Source organism: Formica exsecta, unplaced genomic scaffold (assembly GCF_003651465.1).
Source record: "Formica exsecta isolate Colony F162 unplaced genomic scaffold, ASM365146v1 scaffold303, whole genome shotgun sequence".
NCBI classification, from domain to species: domain Eukaryota; kingdom Metazoa; phylum Arthropoda; class Insecta; order Hymenoptera; family Formicidae; genus Formica; species Formica exsecta.
Window position 1 is genome coordinate 511,983 of NW_021850289.1, and position 12,394 is coordinate 524,376.

A 12,394-nucleotide genomic window follows, 5' to 3' on the forward strand; every position below is an offset into this window, starting at 1 on the left:
TATATATATATATAGTATAGTTTATATATCATATTCATTCCATCTGGATAAATGCGCGTATAAAAAGAATTACATTTTATTTCTTGCTTGATACGAATTGCTTGATAATCTTTGCTGTACACAGATAAAATGGAAATGTGCAACACATACACCATTAATGCACGATCACGTCAATACCAGTCTCCGCGATCATCCAATATATATATATCGTAATTATATCCTCCTTATTAAACATGTAATTAAATACTTAATAATGCCAATATATATATGCGCGCAAAGTAGAGATTATTTTGGAGAAAAAAATAGAAAATTTGCAATTTACATCAAAATTATTCTTATTCTTAGAATTTGATCAACAAGTGTTTTTATACATGATGTCGGCAACTATCGGGGGTAACTTTTGCAAACATTTATAACACCAGAAAAATTGGCGAAGCGTAATAGAAGTATACACAGGATATATTAATATCCCTCGGCACTGAAAACAAACAGCTGTTTCAAGGCAGACGCCCACCGTTGTACGCGCGTTGAACCGTTAAGCGTTAACCTCATTATGCAATCACAATTTACTTTCGCATCGCGCTCAGAGTGCGTGTATGTAATGCATATCAAAAAAAAAGTCTACATATTTACATTTCTCCTGTGTATAGAAGCAATTGAAAGATTATTTTATTCAATTATGATACTGATAAAATAATCAATACGCTTTGATATTAAGCAGAATTTTAAAATCTTTGTAGATAAAAATATTATTTTTCTTCTTGAATTATTCGATAAGAAAACTTTTGAAACCAGATCATAATTTCTATATCGTGATGAGAAGAATATAAAGTATATCTATTTAATCTTGGTCGTCTGCTTCTATCGCGATTACGCAAACGACAAAATGGCAAAACTTCAAAAAAGAAGCTGCAAAAATAAGTGATATTTATCGGACATTGTCTATACGCGTCTATATACTATACTACACTATATAAACCTTAGTGTTTTGTCTCGTGATTCACTAAACAGTGCAAATAGATTTTAACGTCACTATGGTCAGTTTTCGCGTCGCGATTTTATACATATATACGTATATACATATATATCAAGCAGCTTGTTGCCCTTTCATGCTCGATAGCTCGTACTCAATAAAGTATAAAAATGAAATGTGCGAGCGTATATAAAGCTATGATGTAATAGCCAAACTATTATAGTATACATATAACGTAAAGTACACATGTCTCTAATATAGTATTCTAAGAAGAATAGAGTTGGACTTTATCGCGCGGCTCAGTACACGAGTACACACTATGTATACGGTCGTTTCGCGCGTGGTCATCCAAGACGGTCAATCCAAGTGGCTGACGACAGGGCGATCCATCTTGGCTCGAGCGCGTGACGATGATGGTAAGCACGTGCTTGGTAACAATTATTGTTCGAATGAGTAAAGCGACCACGAGCGAAAGAATCCTGCACGCGAATCGACCAACATCGCTATCTTTCGCAATCGTGAACATTGCGGAAACAATACTGTTTCTTGCTTAATGCGCAAACATTTCAAAAATTTCTTTTTATGCCAATATATATATGCGCGCAAAGTAGAGATTATTTTGGAGAAAAAAATAGAAAATTTGCAATTTACATCAAAATTATTCTTATTCTTAGAATTTGATCAACAAGTGTTTTTATACATGATGTCGGCAACTATCGGGGGTAACTTTTGCAAACATTTATAACACCAGAAAAATTGGCGAAGCGTAATAGAAGTATACACAGGATATATTAATATCCCTCGGCACTGAAAACAAACAGCTGTTTCAAGGCAGACGCCCACCGTTGTACGCGCGTTGAACCGTTAAGCGTTAACCTCATTATGCAATCACAATTTACTTTCGCATCGCGCTCAGAGTGCGTGTATGTAATGCATATCAAAAAAAAAGTCTACATATTTACATTTCTCCTGTGTATAGAAGCAATTGAAAGATTATTTTATTCAATTATGATACTGATAAAATAATCAATACGCTTTGATATTAAGCAGAATTTTAAAATCTTTGTAGATAAAAATATTATTTTTCTTCTTGAATTATTCGATAAGAAAACTTTTGAAACCAGATCATAATTTCTATATCGTGATGAGAAGAATATAAAGTATATCTATTTAATCTTGGTCGTCTGCTTCTATCGCGATTACGCAAACGACAAAATGACAAAACGACAAAATGGCAAAACTTCAAAAAAGAAGCTGCAATAATAAGTGATATTTATCGGACATTGTCTATACGCGTCTATATACTATACTACACTATATAAACCTTAGTGTTTTGTCTCGTGATTCACTAAACAGTGCAAATAGATTTTAACGTCACTATGGTCAGTTTTCGCGATAAAATTTTATACATATATACGTATATACATATATATCAAGCAGCTTGTTGCCCTTTCATGCTCGATAGCTCGTACTCAATAAAGTATAAAAATGAAATGTGCGAGCGTATATAAAGCTATGATGTAATAGCCAAACTATTATAGTATACATATAACGTAAAGTACACATGTCTCTAATATAGTATTCTAAGAAGAATAGAGTTGGACTTTATCGCGCGGCTCAGTACACGAGTACACACTATGTATACGGTCGTTTCGCGCGTGGTCATCCAAGACGGTCAATCCAAGTGGCTGACGACAGGGCGATCCATCTTGGCTCGAGCGCGTGACGATGATGGTAAGCACGTGCTTGGTAACAATTATTGTTCGAATGAGTAAAGCGACCACGAGCGAAAGAATCCTGCACGCGAATCGACCAACATCGCTATCTTTCGCAATCGTGAACATTGCGGAAACAATACTGTTTCTAGCTCAATGCGCAAACATTTCAAAAATTTCGGTACCGAACTACATATTTATTATTTACGCGATTAATTTACACCACTCGTGACATTTCTCTATCGAGAATTTTACAAATAATGATTTTATACAGTCTTTATACATGTCATTGTACATTTCATTTTGTGACAATTTTTTTCAGCGGATCATTCGAGCGCGAACGTGAGAGAAAAATATATTTCCAGTTAAATGTGAACGCGACAAGTTACACGTCGACGTGTACGATTTATGATGTATGAGAAATAAACGATCTCGAAAATATCGATAGATCATCATCTGTAGAAATTCTCTTATGCACTCTTGCATCGGTAGTGCGACTAGCATGTGTATATATATATTCGGAAACATAAACAATCGCTCTACTATATGTTTAAAAAAATTGAGCACTTTAGTACGCAAAAAGAGAAACTTGCAACAATATATAAACAGTATTGTAATGCTAAATTCATCGGCAATGCGTTGCCAAAATTTTCCACGGATGAAGAGTTATCGAGAACGAGAATGACGACGACGAGTTGGACCTGATTGATAAATCTCTGTCGCCACGTTGTCTGCCACGGGTGACTTGCCAAGTCGAGCCAAGTCGCACAAATGACACTTTTAAGAGGAGAAACGAGTAATATTTATTGTTACAGTTATTATGATGCAATGAGAAAGATGATGATTTTATGTGGTAAAAGAAAAGGAAAAAATAAGAAAAAGATAATATTCGATTCGCGACATTTCTCTCTTCTTTTCAAAACACTCGCAAAGACCCTCCTTTTTCTCTTGCGTAACAATCGCAACTAATTAGTCGATATTCTTGACCTCGCTATTTATCGTGCCATCGAAACAATTCTGGATATAGTATACCAGCGAGATGTACTCTTTCTTGACTATTACAATATGCTTAGAATATGATCTCTCTCTCTCTCTCTCTCTCTCTCTCTCTCTCTCTCTCTCTCTCTCTCTCTCTTCACGAAAAAGAATATTATATATAGGATTCACAAGAATTTATTAAGAATTACCGTGTAAAAATATACAATATGCTTAGAATATGATCTCTCTCTCTCTCTCTCTCTCTTTACGAAAACGAGAATAATTTATAAATAGTAGGTTTTTACGCGGAAAGATATTTCGCATTTGTCAAGACGATAAATGTAAAAGAAAATTGACGTTGGGCGAATCATATAAAACCAACAATATATGTATATATGTATATCACTTATGCATTATCATTACAAACAGCGTTATCGTGGTTTGCGTATCGATAGGACCGTCGGTTTATAAGCCGATATAATCGCAGAGACGATTATGCTCTCGTGCTTATACACTTGCGCGTTTTCACCACGTGTTTTCAATAAAATAGACCGCCGAGTACCGGCATGACTCGTCATCGCCACATTATCTAGCGATCAATTCACTTGTGCGCGCAATATGTCACCAAAGTGTCTTCTTTAATTTATCCATTATTCTTCGAATATCATTGAAAAATATAAAAATTCCTTCACTATTAATAATTTTTAAATTAATTATAGCACGATATAAAGAAGCAATAAAAGTTCCGATTATGTTTTACGTATCAATTAATCTGTTCGCATTGCACTCTTCGCATTCAGATTCTTTGCTTTTTCTCTCTCTCCAACGCCTAAATATATACAATATTTGTCTTATTATAGATGCAGACATTTTTGGAGATTGCAAGCAATGCAAACAAATTGGAATGTATGTACACGTATATAATTGTTGTACTTAAAAGAATAAATGTTTTTTTACATTTTCGAAATTGTGCAGAGTTGACATGATCAGTGATATAGCGAATCTATATACTAATATTTAAAAAATACTAATAATAAAATTGACAATATATGCATATTTGTAGTTTTCTTTTTTTATTTAAAAAATGGTCCGAATCGAAAACGGTGTTGTGCAAATTTAGAATAATTTAGTTAATCATTAGTATACAAAGAGAGAAAGCAAAAAGAGAGAGAGTGAAAAAGAATGAGAGGAAATTTAAGTACTTATTGAAATTTATAAAATTGATTATGCACGTGCGAAATAAATGTTTCGCCTGGCAGTCTTTGCTAAACAATGGAAATAAATCGCGTCATAAGACTTGAAATAAATTCACCTATGCATGATTTTTTTGTCACACGAGTCGTGGCCACGTGTTACGATAATCGCGCGAATAATCGAGGCAATGCTTGACCGTCTGCTGTCAAAAGGATAAAAGAGCCGTTTGTACGTTCGCGATTTACTTTAATCAATTCATAAACGGATCTCGCCGCGTATTGCTTTCGCTTCGATATAACAACGAGGAGACAAGGGGGGAGGGGAAGATGTAGAAAGAGTTTGCACGTTATCTTTACGCGAATCGTAAATAATGTAAATAATGTACCTCTGCCCTCGGGTCATCTCGCGATAAGCCACCAGATCGATCGATTCCGTCACATTCGCGTTCGACTCGCACGCAAGCACGTATTATTACGCGCGCGGAGAAGGTTAGGTTTCGCATGCGAGTACACACGAGAGACGGCGAGCCATCGAATAATTTGACGGCTCGAGCCTCGTCTTTCTCGTTACTTGCTACAAACAAACAGCTGCGCGCTCGACAAGGCGCGAAGAGCGAAGAACACGAATAGCGCGAATGGCACCGTGGCACGAACAAAGTGTCCCTCTTTCTCGCGGGGGGTCCGTGCCAATCGTTCGCAACGATATCGACCGGTCGAATGAGTTACGCCAATTCACCTCCTCGCGCCAAAGCAAAAGGCTATCGCGACGAATAAATTGCAATATATATATATATACCCATACATGCGCATACATACATGAAAACTTTTTGATTAAGCATTATATCGAGCGAGATTTAAAACACCATAATCTATCTCTAACCTCGAAAGATGTCTTCTCTCTCTCTCTCTCTCTCTCTCTCTCTCTCTCACTCTTCTCGATGGCGACACGACGATAGCTTTGAATGTTTGTAATCTTCGTTCGCACACTCTTGGAGGACGGAGTAATATAGCGAACGGTAATCCCTTTTTCGGTGACTACAGTATCGCACCGTGCATTTACAGGGCAGGCCGTGACGTGCGGCCGGCAAACTCGTGCCTCGCACCTCGCACCCTTTACCGGCAAGCGCCGACTATCCCTATTGTTTTGCACGTATCGGCGACATTTTTAATAAGAGACGAGTCTACGAATGGCCGTCGCGCGCGAATCAACTATCGCGAACCGTAGCCGAGTCGGCCACCGCGGTGTGGTGTGACGATGTGGTTCAGCTGTGCAGCCGCTTCAGCCCGGTTGAACCGTAGCCGTATCTCGTAAGCACCGGTGGCGGTGGCGAGTACGTGTCGCGTGCGTTCGTGTCGCAGTCTCGATACGACTACGTCGACACACTCGACGCGAGCGACACACTGCATCCGGAAAACCAGATCAGAGATCTGGTTGGACAACATGCGTGCAATAATAATATATAATTTTGTTCCACGGAAAGTATTAAGCCAAAAGAGGTGAACCGGAAAGAGAGAGGAATGGAAACTAGAAACCCCGAAACCCCGACGCCCCAACAACCCGATCCCGACCCCGCCGACCGACGAGTCAACCTTCGGAACTTGGAAACTGCCACTTGCCACTTGCCACTGTGTCGCCGCGAACGGGAACGAGCGGGAAGCGGGAAAAACGCTCGATACGCGTCGTACAACGCCATCGCGTTGGCGCGTGCTTGTATCACCCTTATTTATCGACGAAATGTTACTACGTTAGCGACTCTAGCATTCGAAATTTATAGATTTCTACATTGTCGATATACATACATACACACACACACACACACACACACACACACACACACACACAAAATTGCACACACAAAATTGCACAAATTGGAAATTATCTCTTTCTCTCTATACCCACGCGTTCAAATGCAAGTTTTCATTGCGAAAAAAAGCATCGCTGTTAAAGGGATTTAAAATAAAAGAAAATGTAAGAAGATTTACTTTAATAATAATTCAGTATTTGGAATTGTAAAAAGTACCTGTACCCCTGGTGGGACTCGAACCCACAATCCCCGGTTTAGGAGACCGATGCCTTATCCATTAGGCCACAGGGGCTGCTCATTCTCGTCTGCAAAAATACATATGCTTGATACTTTGTTGCTTGTAAGCAATAGATTCAGATTTTCAGATACTGTTCCGAATATTAAAATAATAGAAAGCGCACCCCACTTGACGTTACAAATGCTTCAAAGCGATCGATTGACACCAGAGCAAAGAAAAATCCTTGTCCCTTTCGTTTAAAATTGATCAATCGATCGATTCAAACTCATCATTTTATGAATTGCCAAGTACAGAATATAGTATATGCAATAATATTATAATTATATATTATATATTTATCGTACGTACTGATTGTTTAAACATATATACATAAACGGATGAAGAATTTCTAAGATTCCGAAAGTTTCTCGCAATAGCAGCCAATCGATACGTCCGAGAAAGCTTTTTTCGTACGTCGTATGACGTATGTATAATACGACATTACGACAACGATGTGTAAATATAATGTATAGTATCATTTGAAGATATTCACACTTCGTTGAGTCACATGCGATATCCAATAGGAGAGTTTGTTTTTCCTAGGGACAAAAGTATCGTTAATTGCAACCCACATGACAATAGGTTTGTTCGCGTTGCTTGAAATTCCCAAAAATTTTTGCACTTAAAACGAAATAAATATATATTCGGATATTGAGAGAATGAAAGCAAAGATGCTGAGTGCAAAAAGTTCAAGCAATGCGAACAAACCTATTGGCTGTTGTTCAACTTTCAGTAAATAACAAAGATAGAACAACGCTCGGTGCACACGGGTGACATTCTCGAACGCAGCCCTGCGGTCGGGAAAACGCTAGAAATGCTTCGAAGTATTTCTAGCGTCTTCCCGACCGAAGCCATAACTGTCATACTCATACATCATACGGCATAGAGTCCCTAAAGATAAAGTCTGGCCACGATGCGTGTTCCTTTTAATTGGTCGAAAAGAAGTTTGGAAAAACATGGCGGAACCAATAGAAATTGTTATGGGAAGCATAATAATTTCAAAAGAAGTGAAATAAGAAAATTACAAACAATATATATTTATTTAAATAAGAAAATTACGAACATCTTGTACTTTCTTATAAATTTTTAACTTAAAAAATAAAGAAAAGTTAATTTAAATATAACAATATCTCTGTCCCATTTATTTTCTCCATTAATTTTATCTTGTGTATTTTGCGATGGTAAAGCTGTAGTATAATCAACAATCTTATTCACATTGGAGTCCCGATATGTGTGGAATATTTTGTTGTATACATCAAATTAGAAACGACTCTGAATCTTTCACGCAGGTATGTATTTACAAGCATCATGATCTAATCAAATTTTACATTAAAAAAAAGTAGATGTAAAAACGGTAATGGTTAGGTAAAATTTCATTATCAAAACCCTTTAATCGCACATCATTTTTGTACTTATGCATATAATGAAATTGATAGATCTTTTCTACTCAAAACAGTTTGTTTTTTCAAATTTCATCCATTTGTCTTTGGATAATGGTTAAATAGTTTCATCAATTTCCTTATTATCACCCACTCGGTTGTAAAATTATTGCACACTGTCCAATCGTAATTATAGAAAAGAAATATAAAAATATTATATTATGCATGGATTAAACTTTTATACATTTAAATATAAAAAAGATGTGATTTTGAAACAAATCGGTAATGGAAACACCCAGTACTGCGTATTTATTTAATTATATATGTATTCAGCAGCACGTTGTAAAACTTGTGTGCTATTGAATTATTAAATGTTATTTTATTAATAATAAAAATTACATACTTTTCCCCTTGTATATTTTTATTATATTTCAGTGGAATATTTGCAAAAATGTAATAGAGGCACGAGGTCCCGATCATTTAATGGAGGAACATATATCATTGACTCCTCATTGGCATGGATACTTTGCTGCCGCGGTATTATGGATGCAAGGACCAGAGATAATAACGCAGCCAAGTTTGGATAATGATAATAATTTGTTACTATGGAATGGAGATGTCTTCTCAGGTTCTTTGGTATGTAGTTTGTAGGCACTAAATGTTTCTGGTCAATGCTTTGAGTAAATGCTGTTATCTTTTCACAATATACGCATTATATTTAGTAAATTGTAGCATATTCTTATGGAAATATATACAACTAATAACTAAGCTTCTTTTAGAATTTTGTTAGAATTCTAAGAGGGGGAGGATTAAACGGGAGAAAGGGGAACGCGCAGCTAAGGATATCTGTATATTTTATAATATGTGCACTGATTTTAGGCAAAAGATGACGTTTGCGATACAAATGTGATATTGGATGAATTGCAATCGACTACAGATATCGTATCTGTACTTTGGAAGATTGAAGGTCCTTACAGCTTAATATATTATCAGAAATCAACCAATACATTATATTTTGGACGAGATATTATCGGACGGCACAGTTTGCTTTTAAAAATAGATAGCAAAGCTAATTCATTGACTTTAACTTCAGTTGCAAACAGAAATATGAAAGGAATTGTAGAAGTGCCAGCTATAGGTATCTTTGCGATGAATTTAAATAGCTCGCGGATAAATTTAGCATGTTATCCCTGGAAAGAACCTGACTTGAGATTTACCGATGTTATCGAGACATTGGAGACGACTTTAAATGTAGACATTAATATTAGGAAAACTATATTAGATACTAATTTATCGTTGACGAATTTACATCTACATCCTGATCCAAAAGATTTGGAATATCTAGAGAATATACCAGATAGCATAGATTTTAACGAAACATTGCGGTATTTATTAGAAAATCGGGAAGTAAATGAAAGAGTCGAGTGCTTAGCACAACTCTTACATCGATCTGTGAAAATTAGAGTAAAAAAGAAACCAAACTATTGCAAGGATTGCATAAAAATTGTATTAAATGGTGAAAGTATTACTTGCACTCATTCCAAGATTGGTATACTATTTTCCGGTGGCTTAGACTCGGCCATTTTAGCAGCGATTGCAGACAAATATGTTCCAGAAAACGAAAGTATCGATCTCATTAACGTTGCGTTTGAAAGATCCGTAAATAATCAAAAAATAAGTCATACGAATGGCGAAAAGGAGAATACGATGCAGAAATATGATGTGCCAGATAGAAAAACTGGCCGACAAACGTATTCTGAATTGTTACGAATTTGTCCCAATAGGAAATGGAATTTCATACAAGTATCTATCGATGTCTTCCCTATGTGTGATATTTTTCACACTATTATTTCACCATTTTTCTCTAATTACTCTAATTACTTATTTCAGTGTAATATCACACAAATGGAACTGCAATTGTATCGTGCTTCGCGAATTTCCGATTTATTGTATCCTTTATGTACAATATTGGATGAAAGTTTAGGATGCGCCATGTGGTTTGCAAGTCGTGCAAAGGGTATCCTTTATCCAGTTGATGAAACGTACGAGTCACCATGCAGAATATTACTCTTGGGTATAGGCGCAGATGAATTATTTGGTGGTTACATGAGACACAGAACTATATTGAGACATAAAGGATGGGATGCATTAGTGCAAGAGCTAAATATCGAATTGGCTAGAATTTCCGAGAGAAATTTAGGTCGAGACAATCGAATTATTTCTGATCATGGTAAACAACCCCGTTTACCCTATCTAGATGAGAATGTGGTGAAATATGTGCAGGATATAAAACCATGGGAAAGGTAAATTTAACTAATGCCAAACAATTAGTTGACTCGAGTAATGAAAGAAAATGTAAAATCATTCCCACAGATGCTACCCGACTGAGAAAATGCCAGCTGGATTGGGAGACAAGTTACTACTACGCTTGCTAGCCTGCAAGATCGGTTTTCAGAGTACAGCTAATTTTCCTAAAAGAGCTTTTCAATTTGGCTCCCGAATCGCAAATGGAAAAGAAAATGCTAATAATGTATCGGACAGATTGTAAAAAAATGTAAGTGGCACTATTTTTTAAATGTCAGTCTATTATATATATAATTTGTAAAGCTAATGAAGGAGATCCGGAAATGACTAACGTTATCGAGTTGAGCTACATTATTGCTAATAAATGTGTGCAAATATACTTTGATTTCTTTGGCTTCCATCCTTGCCAGTAAATTTGCGCCAATACCATGCCACGCAATACGACGCGACTAACAAAGTCAAGTTAATGAGTGATTAATAATAATGAATCGATCAAAATTATATATTTCGTATTTGGTATTTCACCAACGCATTACGTACAGATATAAATTAAAATGTATGTATTGTTAATAAACAATGTATTTACATACATTATATATATAGGCTCGATGTATCGTGGTTTTCCGACGTACACTACTCCACGCTTTCTGTGCCAAAATGGCAAGCGAATGTATCTAAATTGACATGAAAGTTTAATTATGTAACGAAATACATTTATATTTTAAAGCATGCATTATCTTTCTCTCTCTCTCCCTCTCTCTCTCAAAAATCTAATTACCACTTATACCTATTTATCGCAAATAAATTGTGCGATGAGATGATGAATTATGACTCTTATTCTCCATCACCTCGATTCCTATCTAATAGACGAATCACAATGTGCGACTAATAATAAATATTTAAATATTTCAGGCTACAGCTAGCCATATATTTCAATGTGCTCACAAGATATCGCTCATTAATTATGCGAGGATAATCATCCGCGGGAAAATATCATTCACGCGGTTTCCTGCATTCTTGTCGCATGATTAGAGAGGTAATGGTAATACAGGCATAGCATCTCGGTCTCGGGTTCGGGTCTCGAGTCTGGATCTGGAATCCGGTATCCGGTAGTCTGGTTCGTCAAGTAAATGATACGATCAGGGTTCGATTAGATTACCTGCAATTAAATTAGATTAGATTACCGCGCAAAGAAACACAGAAATGTAAACATAAATACATAAATGTAAATATGGGTTTGATAAACAATAAATAGCAAACGTTTGGAGGTATGAATTTTTATTCAAATTTCGTGTACCTTTTCATCGCTGGGCCGCGTTCGAAAACATCACCCGTGTGCACACGACCGTCGTTCTATCTTCGTTCAACTTTCAATAAATAACAAGGATAGAATGACGCTCGGTGCTCGGTGCACATGAGTGACGTTCTCGAACGCAGACCTGCGCATATTCATATCGCCAAAATTACGTCGATGTGATAGATTTCCTAACCTTCAAAAGTGGCATCTTTGACGCTTAATAACTCTTTTTACACTATCAAACGATGATATTTACTTTTCAAACCTTTGTTTTTATGCAAAAAAGGCATCGATTAAGTGTATTCTTATCAAAATCACAGTTCTCTCAATGCATAATCTGAAACTGACCTTAAGCCCGTATCAGACTACATATTGAAGATCGAGATTGAAGATTAAAGATTGAAATTTGACCAATCAGAACAAAGAAATTTTAGTTCCTTTCCTTCTGATTAGTCAAATTCTAATTTTTAATC

The 12,394-nt window shown here is 36.2% G+C and overlaps 1 protein-coding gene, 1 long non-coding RNA gene and 1 other non-coding gene across 7 annotated transcripts; 1 reads left to right on the forward strand and 2 right to left on the reverse strand.

Annotated features, from left to right (window-relative positions):
• Positions 1 to 6,883: 6,883 nt before the first annotated feature.
• On the reverse strand, positions 6,884 to 6,956 carry Trnar-ccu. Its single transcript has one exon. It is a non-coding gene; the product is annotated as a tRNA-Arg (tRNA).
• Positions 6,957 to 8,053: 1,097 nt separating this feature from the next.
• LOC115237649 (asparagine synthetase domain-containing protein 1) lies at positions 8,054 to 11,883 on the forward strand. 4 transcript variants are annotated; one of them, XM_029810827.1, is made up of 6 exons: positions 8,054 to 8,230; positions 8,756 to 8,956; positions 9,200 to 10,123; positions 10,211 to 10,623; positions 10,694 to 10,874; positions 11,537 to 11,883. In XM_029810827.1, the coding sequence occupies exons 1-5, from the start codon at positions 8,171 to 8,173 to the stop codon at positions 10,866 to 10,868; spliced, it is 1,773 nt and encodes a 590-aa protein (XP_029666687.1). In that variant the 5' UTR covers positions 8,054 to 8,170; the 3' UTR covers positions 10,869 to 10,874; positions 11,537 to 11,883. The 4 variants fall into 4 exon arrangements, with proteins under 4 accessions (XP_029666687.1, XP_029666686.1, XP_029666685.1 ...); XM_029810826.1 differs by lacking the exon at positions 11,537 to 11,883 and adding an exon at positions 11,228 to 11,353; XM_029810825.1 differs by lacking the exon at positions 11,537 to 11,883 and having other exon boundaries at positions 8,055 to 8,230; positions 10,694 to 11,351.
• LOC115237650 lies at positions 11,111 to 12,385 on the reverse strand. 2 transcript variants are annotated; one of them, XR_003884374.1, is made up of 2 exons: positions 12,115 to 12,385; positions 11,111 to 11,783 (listed from the first exon to the last, which is right to left on the reverse strand). It is a non-coding gene; the product is annotated as an uncharacterized LOC115237650 (long non-coding RNA). The 2 variants fall into 2 exon arrangements; XR_003884375.1 differs by lacking the exon at positions 12,115 to 12,385 and adding an exon at positions 11,922 to 12,091.
• Between the last annotated feature and the right edge of the window lie 9 nt (positions 12,386 to 12,394).